General features: G+C 39.5%; 1 protein-coding gene across 1 annotated transcript in view; it reads right to left on the bottom strand.

The window, feature by feature from the left end:
- Positions 1 to 309: 309 nt before the first annotated feature.
- The window catches only part of CLCN5 (chloride voltage-gated channel 5), a 143833-nt gene continuing 124764 nt past the window's right edge, over positions 310 to 19378 (bottom strand). Inside the window, exons 8-15 of the mRNA XM_045537769.1 lie at positions 16182 to 16304; positions 15035 to 15241; positions 13077 to 13157; positions 12262 to 12804; positions 9916 to 10102; positions 8671 to 9069; positions 8297 to 8513; positions 310 to 7070 (exon numbers count right to left, since the gene is read on the bottom strand). Of these exons, the coding sequence (XP_045393725.1) occupies positions 6980 to 7070; positions 8297 to 8513; positions 8671 to 9069; positions 9916 to 10102; positions 12262 to 12804; positions 13077 to 13157; positions 15035 to 15241; positions 16182 to 16304 (1848 nt within the window). The 3' untranslated portion in view covers positions 310 to 6979. The remainder of the gene's footprint in view (positions 7071 to 8296; positions 8514 to 8670; positions 9070 to 9915; positions 10103 to 12261; positions 12805 to 13076; positions 13158 to 15034; positions 15242 to 16181; positions 16305 to 19378) is intronic.

The raw sequence follows: 19378 nt of genomic DNA, 5'->3' as shown, positions 1-19378 counted from the left end.
GGAAAGTATCATTAATGAGACAGGGACATTTAAGTAGCCATAATGAATGAGGAATCTGGGTATCTGGAATATCTCAGAAAATGCAAGCTGCCCCTCATTTGCCTCCTTATGGTAAAAAGTATTACTGAGTCTGCAAACATGGAAGTAAGTATTTAACAAATCTTTTTAAGAAGGGGGCCCACCAGTAGGGGTTTGTGGTTGCCTTTTACACTACCCTCCCCCAAGCCCTCCACCATGCCCCTATGCTTCTCTGATCAGAAATCAATAGCTATAAAGTTTAGGACCTTTAAAAAGACACCAGACACCAGGTTGGATAAAGCTGTGCTTTATTACATGCATAATTACAAATCTGTGCTAAGTGAAAATGTATAAAGCAATGGCAACCTGGGTTTAAGCCACACAGAGAAAGGGCTGGATGATCCCATTAACCCTTCTGCCATTGTCCATTCTGTTGCCTTTAACACGATTGTTTCCATTTCTTACAATTTGCATAGCACTTACTTGTCAAAGTACTTTCCATTCATTGTCTCAGTTTATCCTCACAACAACCCTGTGAGGTAGGTAGGGCAATTAACACTATCCCCATTTGCAGATGGGAACACTGAGGCACAGAGCGGTTAAGATCTCAAGGCTAGTTAGTAGAAGCATAGGGAATAGAAACCAGGTCTCCGAACTCCCAGTCCACGTCTACCTTTTTTAGACTATGTTGCTCCGCACCACCAGGGAGCAGAGCAAAGTGAGCAGTGAGCCACAGCTCTGGTTCAGGCTGTGCCTAGGAAGAGGCGAGAATTAAAGCTAAGGAAGCACAGCTAAGGGCTGACAACACTCAGATGTGCTCTGAACAGCTCAGCACCAAGCTTCCTGTGGAAACTTGGGCTCTATTAGCTTTGGTTGAACCTAGTTTCTGGATGCCTACCTACTGCCGATGTGTAGACATTAGCTTCGGTTGAACTTTCACCAACTCTCAGGAATTAAAATGTTGAGTCAGACAAGTTTTCTTTGGCTACTGCAGTTGGAGCCGGCCCTGCAAACAAGCTTATTACAGAGATATTCACATAGTGGCCCATAGGCTAGAACTGGCCCCCTGATCTCCTGGTCTCATCGGCTCACCCAACAGGTGGTAGTTTTCCCACAGCCAGAAATGAATGGGCAGAGGTAAGAGCAGGAGGCTGGCCTTGGTCAAATGAAGAAGTTACCAACATGACATCATTGTCCCCCTTAGCTGACGTGACCAAGGTGCTGTCAGGCCCACTCTCTTTCTGGCCTGTACCTGGTTAGCAGCATAGCTTCAAAAGACATTTTAAGAGAACAAAACATTAAACATCATTTTTTTCTTGAGTGGAATAAATTCTTAATCATTATACAGTCCCAAAGGACCAAATATATAATAAAAAACTAAATATATACTTATATAAAAAGCCCAGTACTAAAAAGGCAGGACCATGGGAGAGAAAGGAGGGAGAAGTAGGGACAAGGTAAAGTGGAGGAAGGAAAAGGAGTGCTTTTCTAGGGCCATACAGTTTGAGGTACTCCCAATATGACACTGAGTCAGAACCTTCCCATCTCAGGCCACACATTCTTCCCCTTCTTGTCAGATGGCATTTCAGTCACCAAACCCTAGACTGCCCTTGAATTCCAACAGATTTAGACTAGTAGATAATGAGGTTTAGCAATGAATACTTCATATATCTGCCTTGAGATGCTAAAGCCCTCAACATTCCTGACAAGTAGCACTGGCTTTAGCCCTTCCAGAGGAGCAAAGCCCTGTTGGCTCCATCAACTCAGAAGGATCTTTCATTCTCTGTTCTCAGAACTATCCCCTCTCTCCCCTGAGGTCCATAGTCAAAACAATATGCCTGTAAAAACTGAGAGAAATCTGAATCCAGAGCACGGCAGGGGAAGAGAAAGAGACAGAGACAGAGAGTGAGGTGGGACGGAGGAGAGGGAGAGGGAAGGAGAGGCAGAGATCTTGTTAAACCCTCATATTTTTTATATCATAACATGCTGTTTCTCCTCAAAAGGCCAAACTTTAGGCAAGGCATTCACTCAACAAGTGTGCACACAGAGGCTGAAGACCCTTTGGCAGGAACTTAGAGGTAGGAATTTATGACTACAAGATTGGGCTGGGCAACCTGATAGGTTCCATCCAAGAAACATTCACTCCACACATCATATACTTACTTTCTTGGGCGATCTGGCAAAATCTGACTATACCATGGAAAAACCAATTTTGTTCCCTACATCTATTCAAAACTTTGCCTGGATCCAGATGTTCTGAAATGAGAATGTGGCCAGAAAATATTTGGGGAATAACTTAAAGTTGCTAGCACCTACTATTCTCAGAAATTCTCTTCTTGAAGCAAACAACTGAAACTGAAGTACAACAAATTTCGGTGATCACCCCAGGTCCACTACACTGACTGAACTTCACATTTACACAGCTCCTCAGCTGTGATCTGAGGAACTTTCACCTTTTTATTTTCAATATATAATAAGGACACACTAGAAGGCTAAAAATATAGATTTTTAAAAATTTGCTATCACAATGCAGGGCAATCTAACTAAAGCTTATCATTTAGGAAATGGCAACAGATGATGCTACATTCCTTCCCGAGCAGATATCTTGGGTCAGCCCCTTCCATAAAACTAGACTTCCCTTGGGCTGAACATTGCTTTTAACCACTAGTTTGCTTAGAAATCCTGGCCTTTGGGGGATTACTTGACTTTTTCTCCCCTTAAGGCACATGATCAAGCAGTTTATAAATGCCAAGATGTGTGGCATGGGGGCATGGGATGGCTTTCCTTCCACCAACTTACACCATTCGTATATTTTCTTACAAGGGATCTTCCATAGCCATAATTTTCAATTTCCTCCCCAACGGGAACCCAGGCAATCCCAGAGGTGGTTTAAAAAAAATCAAGGTTTTAGGACACTTAAGTTCAGACCACATATTTAGACATCTATTTTTTTTAAGGACTCAATATTCTATCTCCCATTTACATTCTAAATTCCTAATTTTTCTCAGGGATTTTAAGAGCTCAATACCTACATGCTACCACAAAAGACATTCTCCTGCTTTCTCTGAAATGATAAGTAGCCTGCATCTGGCTATGATCCAGTGAAGGGAAACCAGTTCCTCACAATACAATGTGGTCAGTTATCAGTAAGTACTTTGGGAATATAAAACATACTGGCCATTTCAAATTCTCAACATTGTCTTCAATATCATTATTAAAAACTCAACTTCAAAAATTACACTGTTCATTTTTCAAAAAACAAAAACAAAAGATAGTGTGGGGTAACAAGTACACCTTCCTACTCATCATCTAACAAAACAAATCAAAATCAAGACCCAACCTCAACAGGTGATTGAACTACTTAAAACATATAGCAATGGTTAATTTCCACAATGAACTTTATTGCATGCTAATTTTTGAAAACATATTTGCTCCCCTCACACCTGAATGGATTCATAAGATCTTGGTTATGGATTACTTCATAGCCTTAGACCACACTAAGCCCCCATTACTTTATCATTCTCATGTTCAAACAGAATTGAAGACCAACTAGAGAAATGTATCCTGTGCTCTGCTCTTCCTGTAAAGGGTTTAGATTCAGCCTTTGGTGCCAAAACAATTGAATTGCTTTGTAGTTCAATCAGCAAATTAATCGTTTGCTCCAACCAGATGGCAAATTTAAAGTATCGTCAATGTCAGATTATCCACCAGAGGACATCTGTTTTGTGGATCATACCACCTCTACTCCACAGCTGGGCTGAGCCAGGATGCTGGGGCCAGAGAAAGAGGAGAGCACTGGAATATGTTTCTAATCAAACATCCAATTAGAAATTATCTTTAAAGTTGCCATTATTTTGCATTATCAGTCCCCTGCTTTTTCCCTCCAACATAACTAATCATGCATTAACTGTTTCAGCTTCTTTAAATTCTTCAAATTGAAGAACTGAAGGTGCAAAATATAGCAGTTAGATTTTTACAAATCTATAGACTCTCACTCCTTTCATGGCTGGATGTCTACCAGATATTTTTCCCTAGAAAATCCTAATTCTTTGAAGCATTCTGGCATTCTTTTGTAAACCCTTTCCTTGTATCAGGCAATTTTCTTTTTTCATACCCAAATAGTCTAGTCTCAACTCATTAAGTTTTAAATCACAAACTATCCAGTCTTTTGCCATTGAGGTATGTGGCCATTTGAGACTACTGACAGACCTCTCTATACTGGCTGTGTTTGTTGCTTAAGTATGTCCAACTGCTAAACTGGCAATGGCAGAAAACATTTTCCTTTACCTCGAGATAAGGAACTCTGAATGTCAAGGTGCTGAGCTAGCAGTCTAGTACAGAACTCTAGCCACAATTAGCCAACCTTTGAGCCAAACCATATGATTGGACATACAGTGGATACCATACACTATAGCTACTTCTAGCGTATGCACTACAACGATTCCTGAGAAGCTGAGGTTAATGAATAAGATTTATCAGGAGTGAGGTATCAAGGGGATACTGTCATTCTCTGGAGGGCCAATCGGTGCTTAGCATCTACAAAGTATACCTTGGCACAGTGTTATCTGGTTTCTTGAAATTTATTCTCTGAAGTAGCACCTTAACACTGGCTCATCTGTCTATAATTAAGAACAGAGCCTAGGAGAAACACAAAGGCAAATACCCTCCATATTGCTGCTGCACTATGAAATATGACCAGACTTATCATTGCCATCAAATACCAGAAATAGTAACATTTCCTGTTTTGCAAACTTTAGTGGGGAAGGATAGCTAATAAGACAGGTATTGAACCAGAAATATACAGATAAGAACTTTGATTTCTACACAATATACAGGGTGGTCAAGCAAATCGTCTCATCTCATATGAAGGAGTCAGTGGCATGGAAAGGACAAAAGATGTAAAGTTACCGAGCCATGACTATGATATAATGTACCCTAGAGAGCTTTATTTTCCTTTTCATTAAAATGCTAGAGTGATATATTCACAAGGAGAAACTCTGGTGACTGCCTTGATATTTTAATGATAAAAATGAAATAAGCCTTGGCTATCCCGTTCTGAGCAATAAAAGGATTCCAGATTTTGGAAAGACAAGAACTAGGGGTAAAAAGTCCTAGAATCAGGGACTGGCAACTTTTAAATGAGGTATACTGAGGTGTTTGGTGGGATGGAGGGTTGGTAGGGGTAGGGTGGGGTGGGATATGCCAAGTGACTGCTGATTTGGGGCTAGAAAGATGGTGGGAAGTGCTGGGAACAGATTTGTAAAATGAGCCAGGCTGAACTCTCACCTCTGGCAGTGAAGTCCCACTGCCATGCCATCCAGTGCAGAGATGGAGGTATGGCAGCAGCAACTGGGCCACATGACAAAGAAAAGGGCTGTGTGTCACCTCTGGGCTACCGTAAGACTGCCGAGTCTTGGTTTACAATTTAACTAGCCCTGGGAGTTATTTTTTGTAATAGGAATGATTAACCAGGCATAGTGCTCAATCCCAAAGAGAGGATTCAGTACTAAGGAGTAGGAAGGGGAACAGAATGGAGGTGAGTACATTGCACATGGATAAAACTATAGAAAATGAAATAGTGGTTGGAATGATGGTGGTGGCTCTTTAATTCCACCAGGTGTCCCTATAGTGTGATTTTTTTTTTTAAACTGCAATAAAGGTGGTGGAAAATTGAGACATAAGCACCTTTGGTGTCACCAGGCCTTGTCCATGACCCTGGGTCTTAGGATGGCTCTGCATTTTATTTAGAATTCTAAGGACCCTCAAGGGAGTCACAGCTGCCTATCCTGTTCCAACACCTTGAATATATTTTAAAGTATCCCAAGCTTAATTCATGCTCACAGGGACAACACTGGCCTGTTATACATACTTAACGCTGGGAGGTGCAATGAGTGTCCAGTTATTTCAGTACTGGTGGTCTTTACAAAGGAATGCATGAGGATGCAGATGCAGCTCTGAATCTTCCCTGGTTTACCAGTATGCAGTTCCCTTTACTATTCTTACATATTCCAGAAGCCTAAAGCACCATCATTCATGGAGGTGGCATCTGGGTAAGAGGATTACTTAGGACTTCACAAAAATGCAAAATTCCTAGTCATTGACTGCTTAGAACTTTACTAATCATTCACTTCAAGGAAGTTGGAAGAAATCATTCCTTGCTACTAACAAATTCGTGGCAAAGTCCTTGTCTACTAGCTAACAAATATCATCTGGAAAATTACCCTTTTTGCAGACAAGGAGAAAGCTCTATAACTTATCTTTGTGCACTTCAAAAGAGTACCAGGAACAAGCAAGCTATAAAAGTCAACCTCTCTAAATTCACTTAGGAGAGATTAACCAAAGCAGCATTGTCTTCTAATCAGAAATTAAAATTAACATATACATACATACATAACAAACTAATAATGCTAAATATTGTAACAGGAACAAGAATAACATTTGAACTGAATCTTCACAGTCTAGAAACACCATTACTATTTTCCTTCTGGCTTTCCTTTCTGTGGTTTGAAAAGCAAAGCCCCTTAATTTACAAACTTCATCTTCCACCAATGACAGTTAGATCTCAAAATAAGTGACTTTTTCATCAGTTTCCTGCAGGCAATAGGTCAGGACGGTTGGAATTTTCTTGCATAGTTTTCAGTGATTGCATATTGGCTAACAATTTTTAAATTAAAAAAATATTTAAAAAAAACAAATAGAATTAAACCATAGCAATCTTGTTTACTCTTTCATGAAATCTTTCTAATGCAATATCACAGAAGCCTAACTGTATTTTCTCCTAAGGAGAAGATTAATTTCCAGAGATTATGTAGTGCAACTGGTTGACTTGTAGGAAAGAGACAACACACAATATGACTTCACCATCCAAATATGGGAAATGTGTTTTGGGTACCCAGTTAACAAAATATATCCATGGTCTGCAATGTCCTTCCTGTTTCATATCCAGAGCAACCCTATGATTCTAGTTGAAGAGAATGGAATCAGGATCTTGGTTCGCCATCTGTGCTATATGCTTTAACACATCCTTTTTGGTAATGATTCCAAGCAATCGCCTAAAAGACAAACACAATACAACAAAACAAAAATAAATCTGCAGTTAAACTACCATTCCCAAAGGTGACACACCTGTCTTCCTCAGTCCTTTTCAACTTTGCCTTAGACTACTATCTGCACTTTCAGAATGATGAGATAACAGGAGTAGGAAATGTGCCCCGGCAAATGGGACAACACGTGGGTTCCTAAATGTATGCAAGCATTTCTACCTCTGGTCTCAGACCCTGCAATTTCCTCTGGTTTAAATATTCTTCTCTATATACCTGACTCTTATTTATCTATTACAGCCTAGTTCAAATGCCCCTCTTCCAGCACACCTTCCCTGATCCTACACGCCAGCAGTAACTCTGCCCTCCTCAATGCAATGGCATGTTCTGTGCAGGCCTCTTCTATGGCATTTGTCCTCTTGGCTACTGCACTATAACCACTGTGGTCTTGTCTTCCCTATGACACTGCACACTCCTTGAGGGCAGTGAAGATTCTTATTCATTTTTGTGTCTCCCTAGAATCTACTGAAATACCTTCTTACATGGAGTAGGAATTCAGTAAATGTTGAAGGAATCAGTTAGGGAAAAGTCCCCTTCCTTACTGATTTAAATCCTACAAAGACATCTGTTACCCCACTTAGAAATTTCAGGAGGGTGAAATTCTTATATAATTGCTGGATTAACATGCCATGTTCAGAAAAAAAAAAATCCATCCCTCTCCTCAATCTCCCCTGTTTTTCAATAAAAATAGCAGAGCTTTCTTTACTGGATAAGACATACCCCAGGAAGGAAGGAGCCTTGGGCTTGGGAGTCAAGAGTCTTGTGTTTAAAGCCTACCTCTACTATTTACTAACTGAGGACCCTTACTGAAAGCTGGTTTTCTCATCCTCAAATAATATAATGACAACAAGTAGATTGTAAGGACCAAATACTACAAATATACTACCTGATACCATTATTATTTCAGTGCTGCCTATGCAAAAGAACATAGCTATTTCCTTTGTGGGGGAGGAACTGAGTTATTTATTATGTGCAACTAGTAGGTCAAATCTCTCAAATACATGCTCTTCCCCAAACTCCTTTTCCATTAATGATGAAAGAAACACATCCATCTTCATCTCAGAGCTTCAAAAAGGCCTGAAAGTGCTACTACTGTTCATTTCTGTTGGGTTCTCCTTCTCTCTCTCTACATTCTTTTTTCTTCCATAGTCCAATTTACCTTCACCCAAGATTCTTACCCGTTGTGGGTAACCAGGCACTGCCGCAGTCCCAGCTTGCGGAAGATATCCACTACGATCTCCATGGGTGTAAGGTCAGTCACAGTGAAGGGGCTGAGATCCAGGATGTTCCGAAGCTTCAGAGTGGGTGGAGTATATGGTGGCATTGGAGGAGAATGCTCAGTGAAGTAAATGATGGAAGTGCTCACAACCCCATCCTGTTTCTTTCGGGCATTTTCTATTTGAACAGAAGGAAAAAGAAAGTTGAAGATGGAAGTGCTAGTTCTATCTTTCTGGCTCCTAACTAGCCCCCTCTTCCCTCTGTCATCCCCAATTTCATGCATATTTATTGAGTCCCACAGTGGGTTTCATTATCCCCTTTCTGAAATCCTTACCAATTGAAATAATGAGATCTCTTCGGAGGACAAAGCCTACAAGTCTTTGGGACTCCCGGGACACCACCACTGGAAAGCCACTGTATGTAGTTTCACTGATTATGGTCTCTACATCTTCCACAGTCATACTGTCTTGAGTAAGGACAGTCAACAAAGGATCATTTCTCCGGGGTTTCATCACATCCATTGCCAGGGTCTTATGAGCAAACTCTTCTTTGGCTTCAAGAAAGGGGTATCCATTGAGACGGATATGGGCATCATAGATGCCCTCTCGCCCAAGAGCATCTGCCACCCACTTGCTTGTCATGGCTGCAGCCATCAGAGGCACGATGTATTCCAAGCCACCAGTCAGTTCAAACATTATGACAACAAGAGAAACAGTCATCCGAGTTACCCCACCTATAAAGAAATAGACACAGGCTGCTGACAGCAGGCAAAGTACAGGATTCATTATAATTATGAGCCCATCTAGGAAAAGCTGACTTACCAGACAGAAACTATGCTAGAATGGGGTCTCACCTACAACTGTGAAGACCCTAGCAATCACATTAAAGTTACAACAGACAAGATTCAGATATCTCAAAATGACATCTATAGGATGCCTTCTTATGTATTTTTTCATTTGTCTGTTGCTTCTTCTCCCTAATAGAGAAGTAATACATGCCCATTGTGGAAAATTTAGGAAATGTAAAAGAAAGTCATTATCCATAAGCTCTGCCTATAAATGAGCAGAGCAAAATTTTGAATGATTTTTCAAGCTTTTTTCTATGCAAAAACATATATATTTATATAAGTGAGCTCACATTATATGTTTAATTCCTCAGCATGCTTCCTTCCCCTTTATGTTGGGAACATTTTGCATATTATTACAAATTTATTTAACATCATATTTAAAGATGTTAAACATATTAACATCATATTTAAAGGCTGCATAGTATAACATCATATGGATGCACCATAATTTATTTAACCAGTCCATTACTGTGCAAATTTAGGTTGATTCTAATTTTTTCCTCTTATACTGTAATGTACATTCTTGTGCAGGTATCTTTGTCCAAATTTCTGATAATTTCCCCAGAGTAAGAGAATAGAATTAGCTTTCTTAAAACGCTTGAGAAATGGCAAACTCAACAGGAAATGAATGGTCATTAAAAAAATTCTGCGGTCAATTGTGTTAAATACCACTCTTCTTTTGTATGTCACTTGGGTAGCAACTTCTTTGAAATCAATGCAAACACTACTCACCTAAGCAGGCTGCAGCCCCAACCATTGCATAAAGGCCAGGGGTGATGCAATCAGCTCCCTGACTACACCAGCTATTGAAGATGGCCCAGTCATGGTGGTAATAAGCCAGTTGTTCCATTCCTACTCCTAGAAGTCGACCTGCTATAGCACCAACAGCCATGCTAGGGATAAAGAGGCCAGAAGGGATCTGCAAAGAGAAAGCAACAGATGGTTAGTTGGAAATGATGTGATTGCTTGGCATATGGTAAGTGCTAGAGGACTGACACTCTGCGAAGCAAACAGGCCAATGACAATTTAACTATGCACTATGCTAGCAAGTGGCTGTAAAGATTTGTGTAACACTACAGGGACTAGAGGTTCTCTGGGACGTGCAGGCAAGGATGACTGCAAAGAAGCTTACCCTGATTCGGGGGTCCATCAGGCAAGAGCCTGAACTCTCCAGACCAACACAGAACTGGAGGCAGAAATTAGGCCTTTCCCAAAGAAAAAGGAAAATAGATGGAGTTTCTCATATATGCAGACATTTCTACCAATTTTGAATTCTTAACAACAACTATCCTTTATTGACTATCTACCATATTCTATGACAGATGCTCTACATACAGGATTTATTGGTTCTTTATAACAACCCCCAGAAGTAGCCGATATTATTCCCAAATGCCAACGAACCTAAGGTTTAGAGAGGTTAAGTAATTCACTCAAGGTCAAGATTTAGAAAAGATTGTTTCTGGGATTTAAACAGAATGCTCATAATCACGCTCATATATTGAATTGTAACCCATTGCTCACACAAAAAGGATGGCATGTGAGGTTTCAGTCTATTTTGTAATAGTATCAAGAAAGATTAAACAATTAAAACTTTAAAATGAGATCATGACTATGGTTACATGATTAGCCAAAAAAGGAGCCTTTATCTATCTCCCTGCTTTTTTCTTGACATGTAGGATGCCATAATGAATTCTTAATATTCTGTACTAAGAGAGGGAAATGATAAGGATAATCAAAACAGCAGATTATTTTAAAATAGCCTGTGCTTGATTCTGGAATGTATTTGAATCTGGCATTCTGATAGTCTACAAATTCCCTTTAAGTGAAAGAATGAAGGCACAAGGTAAAAATTAACTCAAGAAGCACTGCAAAGCTTTCCGCATCTCCATCCTATCCTTGTGTTGAGGGGACAGATGGCATCATCTCAGAGATTATAGTACTGACTAAATGGAGTTGCCTTCTCTTATTTTCTGGCTTGAATCTCCATTTCTCCACAGAATACAGGGAAATAACATGGCAGTAGGGTGCTAAAGAAAACTAAAAAAACAAATAAACAAACAAACAAACAAATAATCTGTGGGAAGGAGGGTTACCAAATTTTCCTTTCTGGCTTCTTCTGAAATGTGGAATTCATAACAGTTACTCAAAGTAAAACACACCAGTCTGATGTCAGCTTTTGATAGTTTAAATATTAACTTAGGATGACCTATGAAATGGATCCCACCTGTTGACAACTGAGCATTGATAACCAACTATAAAAAATACATTTAGCTCTGTATCGGGTTGAACCACATGAAATTGCTATTTTAGTGGTCACAATGAGTATCAGCAACTTCATTTGGTTCAACATACTACTATATTTTATTGGTAAATTCTAAAGCTACCCTATAAGGACTAACACCATGTTGGTCAGAAATTGTTTGTTTTTTTGAGACAGAGTCTCACTCTGTTGCCTGGGCTAGAGTGAGTGCCGTGGCGTCAGCCTAGCTCACAGCAACCTCAAACTCCTGGGCTCAAGCAATCCTCCTGCCTCAGCCTCCCAGGTAGCTGGGACTACAGGCATGCACCACCATGCCCGGCTAATTTTTTCTATGTATTTTTAGTTGTCCGGCTAATTTATTTCTATTTTTTAGTAGAGACAGGGTCTCACTCTTGTTCAGGCTGGTCTCGAACTCCTGACCTTGAGCGATACTCCCGCCTCGGCCTCCCAGAGTGCTAGGATTATAGGCATGAGCCACCACGCCCAGCCCAGAAATTGTTTTAATATAAAATGCAGTGAAATAAATACCTCAGCATCCTTTTTGAGGGGCAAAAGGAGAAAACATTTCTTCCCAAAATTTCATCACTGAGGTTAGCATTTGGCCTACAACTTGACTTGGACAATTTGAGACAGCAATACAATTGTCTAGGAAGTTAGAAGAACATATCGGGGTAAAAGAAGCTTCTGGGGGAGGAAGAATAATGTTGGGGGAAGTTGAAAGTGCCATATGAATTATCATGATTGTGAGATACCCAGGCTTTGCCCTCCAAAACCCACAGCCACACATACAGCCACTGAGTCCCAAAAGAATTCCTCACCTTCATGCCAAAGGTGAATATAGTAATGACAATTTTCAGTATGAGTGTCAAAGCCAGCTGCCACATTGCACTGTAGACTCCCATGCCAGCTGGTCTGTCAGGCAGTTCACCCCCCTTGCTTGTGTTGAAGCGGTTCTCATAATCACAGAGCTTGGAGGAGTCCAGAAGGCCACAGTCATTAAACAGCTCAGAAATGAGCTCGCTTGTACTCATACGGGTGTATTCATTGGGAAAAGCCAGGATGGCAGTGATGGCTGTCACGACAAGTACCTCTACGACAGGATACTTGCCCAACTGAGTGGTCTTTCGCTTCCGACACCAAGCAATGTTTGTGCGAATAAACAGAGCTCCCCACAAACCACCAAATATGCCCAGTAAGATGAATGGCACAAGCTCAAAGAGATGCCATGGGGTGTGAAACTCCACATAAAACAGAACCAGGCGGCTGTTCCCAAAAGGATTGATGGAGCGCAGAGTAAATGCTGCCACCAAGGCAGCAAAGAAGGAACGCCATAATGTTTTGAGGGGAAAATAGTAGCTGACCTATAAAAGAGAAGGTGAGAAAGCAAACTCAGTCAATATGCAGAAACCATTGCAGGTGAAAAGTTGGTACTATAAGCATTACAGCCAACTTGAGGATGAAAACTGTCCAGGGATTTCTAGTCACCTGGTGAAAGCACCAAGCTGGGCAGAACACCCAGGGACTGTAATGTACATGGATACAGTACATTATGTGCAAAATTATTGTACTGCAACATATAAAATTCCTGACACAAAAGCATACGCGTGTTCTACAGACAGTTAAAAGTCGTTACCTCTTCAAGGCTGAATAATACTCCGCCAATAGGTGCCCCAAAGGCTACAGATACACCAGCTGCTGCTGCAGCTGACAAGACCTACAACCCAAAACTCAAAATTAGTGATAGAATAATGCCACTTTCCCACATTTGATCACATTTTTAAAAGGAATGCTAGTGGTTACTAAACACTTTTTAGAAATACCTTTACATGTGTCATGTCATCAAAAATGAAGTTCAAACACTGTATGCTCAATTCTAAACACACATACATGGTTCACATGTTTGATCAGGTAAGAGGGCCTTTCCTTTGTAATTAATTTAGGTATGTGCTCTATATAAATTATGCCTAACTGTATTTGAGTTTGTAGACCTATTCATTCACCACCTAAATGAAGTACTTACAGTGATGTATTTATATAGCACTTTGTAAAGGATGTTTTTTAAACAAGATGTTAAATGTGGCTCTAATGATATAAAACCGAAGTTACAATTGGCTCACAGCTCTTCAGGAGCTGCAAGTATTCATACAACAAGGTATTTAGGGTTCCCTGTACTATGCATCCTATTCCATGCCCAGTAACCTATGGAAACAGAAATAAGGAACTGACTAGATTTTTAAGGTAAGAGAAAAACTAAATTCACCTCCACCTGTGCAAAACCAGCAACAATAAACACTCTACTCTTGCCCAGTAAAATGGTTTTTTTTCAATTCTTTAGCTTCTGTTGCACATTATTCCCATTCAACAACCTCACCAATTTAACACTTCTTTACGCCCCTCTACCCCATGACGGGTACCTAAACAATCTACTCAGATTTCCCCATCTCTCTCCCACTAGCCTTCCTCTCCTTTCTAACTGTACCAGGAACTTTCCCCCTTGAACTATCAAAATGTATTCCATATTTGAAATCTCAACATCTTTGAGTTTCCTTCTGGGTCTTGCGTTAATCTTTTTTTTTGTTTTCAGAAGAAATCACCAGGCTCCAGTCTTGTGAAAAATCCTTTCTAATGAAATGACATTGGTCTTGACCCATTCCATGTGATTTCTTTGTAATTCAAGGGAAATAAAGCAAGAGCCATTATTTTCTTAGGTCCTTAATTATAGCAAGACAAAAGTAACCAACGACTTGGAACACTTTTTAAAAATACTCCTCCTCCTCCTCAAAAGAGCATTCAGTGACAACTGCATAAACATGAAAACAACTACAGAGATGTGGGACTAATTTAGCTGGGCTGAGGCAGAAGGCAGAGAAAGCTCCAATACATAGGAGAAACTAATTCAAGTGTGGCATTAGGTAGAAATAAAAATGAATAAGCTGACATCTGAAACACATGCTGCAATTATATTTACTCTTCCACAGGAATAAACAACTTATTTAAAATGTATTATTTTTGCAACTTATTTTGTAATAGAAGCAACACATGCTTGAATAGAATTATACATATAATAAAAAGTTTAAGTCCTTACTATTACTCCTACTACCACTTCACTCTCCCACTCACCAGAGGTAGATGATTTTAACAGTTTGGGGTTAAACCACTTTCTAGATATTTCCTAAGTGCATATATACACACTTTTTAAAAACATTAATTGAATTATACTACATACATTATTCAGATACTTGGTTTTTTAACATAAAAGTGTTTTATAGCCAGCACTCCATGTCAATATATAGGGTTATCATATTCTTTTTAATGGTTGCATAGTATTCTATAGTATGAATAGAATACTGTTTATTCGATCAGTCCCTACTGATGGACATTTGGTTGCTTCAGTTTTCCACTGCATTGACAAATGCTGCACTGACTATCCCCATACATGCTAGGATGTCTGTAGGATAAATTCCCAGAAGTAGAATTGCTGGGTCAAAGAGTACTTGTATTAACATTGGTAGAATCCCCAAATTCTCACCCCAAAGATTATACTATTTATACTCTCACCAAAAAGAGACTATTGAGGCCATTTGTTCTTACCTCTCTGCGCTTGGCTTCATTCTTTCTGTATTTGTTGAAGCAGTGGCATAGGATGTTCCCACAGCAGCAAGCCACGTGCACTAGGGGGCCCTCTTTGCCCAGGCTCAAGCCAGATGACACTGCCAGCACCAAAGTGATGGTTTTGATAACCAGGGTCCACTTACCCAAATAGCCCCTAATAATGAAACCACTCAAGATAGTTTTTATCTGCAGGTCAAACACAGAGAGATTGAATACAGACTAAGGAAGTCAACAAGGCTAAGAGGCAAAAAATCTGGACCTCATTATAGAAACTGTACCTTTTGATCAAGTGACATAAATGTTTGACCTATAGTGATCCCAGTTTTGGAGGGAATCCAGGAGCCCAAGAAAGCAAGAACTGTTCTTCAAGCTTTCATGTTCCCCTTTTCTGGGAGGAGGCCTGTGATAGGTGGGCAAGGGTACGTCATAAGCATGTGAGAGTGTGTATATGGAGAAGGGGGAGGCAGAGAGGGAGGGACAGGTGTTTTCCTTACTTTACAAAAATGGTGGCCCAAGAAGCATGTTCTGAGAGGGTAAGGTTAATGTCTCTGAAACAACCTTAAAGGTTAGATATAGTCTTGATTCCCTGATAAAGAAATATGTGGCTATTACTTGGTCAGGAAACAGAGAGGGAGAGAGGGGCAAGGTCATCGTGGAAAACTAAAATGTCAGTGGTTTCAGTCACTGTCAAGAAATCTAAGCCAACAGTAGTTAAAAATAGGGTTTTAACCACTCCTCTTCTAGCCTAAATTATAATATGGAAATGTAGCAAGATGGTTTTATTTCTTCTGCTCTAACAAAGCTGACAACAAGACCCCTACTTTTTCAAGTCAAAATCTTGGGATCTACCCTGGGAGCTTCTTAGGTAGGGAGCAGGGAAGGTCTTCTGGAGTTTAGGTCAGTAGGAACCTTCAGGAGGCTTAGAGTCAATACCCTTTAATTTCCAGGTGGCCCAGGCTGAGGGTAGAAGACTTGAGGAAAGACCTAAAGAGGCCTTACATGGCTTCAGAATCTAAACCTGTTTAATATTCACTAAATTGTGGTATATGCTGGAATATACATTGAAGGATTTTAACCAAAAAGAATTCATATTGTTACCATTTATAAACCATTTTAAGAGACTCACCTCAGGGATTCCAGAGCCACAGGCATAAGGAGCGAACACCTTGACAAGAGATACGGCAAGGAAGGCAAACAGAAGAGCCCAGAGGACGTACAGGAAATAATTGACTATGTAGGCAAAGGCTCCCTGGAACAGGGGGGAAAAAGAAGATTGTTTTAGCCTAGACAGACTTAGTGAGGCATGCAGCTCTTGAGTCATGCTTTTTCAGGAGAAAAGGTCAGAAAGAAAAAGACCAAGATGTTTCTTTCCAGACTGTCAGCAAAGCAACTTACTGATACACTGTCAGGTCACTTGGTGCTGCAAAAGAGATGCTTTGCTGCACCCAAAGGACACTTACAAGGGATCATAAGGATGGACAAGGAGGAGCAAGCTGAAGACCCTGAATCAAAACTCACTTCTTATATGAATGCTTTGATAGGTTTTGTAGTCAAATGTATGTGATTCCTTGTCAATTTTGCCAACAGTTTTAAGGCCTTGGTAAGGCCCCGCCATCCTCCACTTTTTTTTTTTTTTTGGAATGGCTGAACCTTGGCTAGACATTCAAAGTGAAGACCAGATCTAAAGTTCCATGAAATCCACCTTTGGCTATCTACCTTAGTGTCAAATTCTCACAAGCGGGTTCTAGTGACAAAATTCCTGGGTGTTTTTTTTTTTCTTTTCTAAATTTATTTTTATAGTATATATGATATTTAAGGTATACAACATGATGTTTTATATACATATACATAACGAAATGATTACTATAGTCAAAACGAACTTACATATCCATCACCTTCCATAGCTACCTTTGTGTGTGTGATAAGAGCAACTAAAATCTACTCTCATAACAAATTTTCAGTATACAATATTACTAATTATAGTCCTGTTGCACATTAGATCTCTAGACTTATTCATCCTACCTAACTGCAAATTTTTACCCTTTGGCCTACTTCTCCCCATTTCTTCCTCCTTCCCACCCCAACTAACCACCATTCTACTCTCTGTTTCTGTTTATTAAACATTTTTTTTTAGATTCCACATATAATGACTACATCTTTGAGAGAATTTTGCTACCACAGACTCAGCAGTAACTATGCAAGTAGAAAGTTTTGGGCCCTGACAATGCCAGATATTCCAAAGAATAAAATGGCAACAGCTATTTTTAAAATGGAGACAATATATTTTGAGACGATTCCCCTATGATAATGAAAAGAAATCTAGTTTTGACCACCAGTAAAGATTCACCAACATCAAAGGGCTTGCACATAGTCATGCCTTACAAAAAAGCAGTTTTGAACATTAGGAGGTTATGCTTACTGGTAGAATTATTAGCAGTTGAAACTCACTCAAATTACATGAAATATAAAACTCAATGGACTTTTGACTTTTCAAAATATAAAGTACTATTAAAATAATTTATTGACCTAGACAAAGAAAACCAGAATGCTCAGGTTTTTTCTGAATTGTAAGTTTGATACAGGTTTTCCATTATCTTAGTCCCTGGAGGAACAAATAATTGCTATTCCTTTGCCTTTCAAATGTAGCTAAGGAAGAAGAGGACTCCAGAGGTAGGAAACAAAGAAAGAAATGGAATATAAGCGAAAGTAACTGTAACTGGCCAGAGGCAGAGACCAGGGTCAAATTCTTGGCCTTTGGAGAAGGCTTCTTAAAACCTAGAAGACCCTTTCCCCAGGCAAGGATTTCATTCATAAAAAGGAGAGCCAGAGAAAGTTGTCACTCAAGCAAATCTCAAGCTCCAGTTTGAAAGTGACTGTTGGAACACTTAAACACACACACAGCTATAAAGGGGTAGCATGAGGAAGCCTTGTTGACAGAACAGTTCTAAACTTGACTGTGGTGGTTGTTACACAAATCTATGCATGGGATAAAATTGCAGAGAACTATGCACAAACATACACATACACACACACACACACACACACACAAAGCAGTGCATGTAAAACTGGTGAAATAAAGCCTGTGGATTGTACCTATGTAAATTTCCTGGTTTTGCTACTGTACTACAGTTATGCAAGATTTTGCCATTGAGGGAGGCTGAATGAAAGGTACAGGGGACCTCCTTATACATTGTTTTGCAACTTCCTATGAATTTGTAATTACTTTAAAAATAAAAATGACCACAAAAGGCAAGGGAAACACATACACTCACCCTGAGTTGCAGGGCTTCTCAAACTTTTCTATCCAAAATCTCCTAATGTAGGAGAGTGAATAGAGATTATCAGGGCATAGGGTGCAGTACCCGGGATCAGAGCTAAAACAGAGATACTGTTTTTCTCTTAACAAACATGGAAATTCTGCATTCCATTTTTAAATAGGTGTTTATATTTAATTTTTGAAAAAAATATTTCCTCCAAATATTCAGGAAAAACTGATGCTCTGGGAAGGCACATAATGTTTATCCTATGGATTCACCTAGCCTCTGGCATACCCCAGTTTGAGAAGCATAGACCTAAACTCTCTCAAACATACAGCATCTATCTACCCCTTTAATTCAACCCTTTCCCCAAGACAAATATGCATAGTCATATACGTACATAAAAACTCCTATTTCTAACTTTATTATTTTCCTATTCTCCTTTTCCCTTGGCTGATTGTGTGTGAGTACATGTGCACATGCCACCTCAAATTATGGACCAAAGTGGGTAATAAAAATAAAATTTTAAAGTGCAAACATATATCCCAGTCTTGTCTACCTCACTTTACCTTAGTTGGTGGAATTCAGAGTGAAATAGGAGTTGAGAGTTTTTTGTTTTGTGTGCTTTTGTTTTCAGTGGGAGAGATCTAACTAATAATTGAGTGGTAAGAGAAAGGTAAGAAACTAAAAAACAAAGTTACTTTCACATCAAAAAACGTATGCTTAGAAGACAAGGACAAATGAAAACACTGGTTTGATCACAAAATGGGACAAAGGGCAACTTTATTCCTGGGTTTCTGTTATTTTGATGTAGAACGTATCACAATTTTTTTAATGTTCTAATGCAATGCTCAGGGAAAATCACTTTTGGTGTCTATACGATAAATATATTTTTAACTCACTCCATCCTTCATTAGAAATTATAGCTTACCTGTTGGCTGCCTTTGACATCTGTACTAAAATTATTAGGGAAAGATAAATTCAGTCACACTGTGCTCTAATAACTAAGAAAAAACATCAGGCTTATTTAAAACAAATAAACATTTTAAATATAAGCATCAAACGA

Source organism: Lemur catta, chromosome X (assembly GCF_020740605.2).
Source record: "Lemur catta isolate mLemCat1 chromosome X, mLemCat1.pri, whole genome shotgun sequence".
Lineage (NCBI taxonomy): Eukaryota > Metazoa > Chordata > Mammalia > Primates > Lemuridae > Lemur > Lemur catta.
Note: the sequence above shows the minus strand (reverse complement) of the source record. Positions and strands in the feature narration are given on the sequence as shown.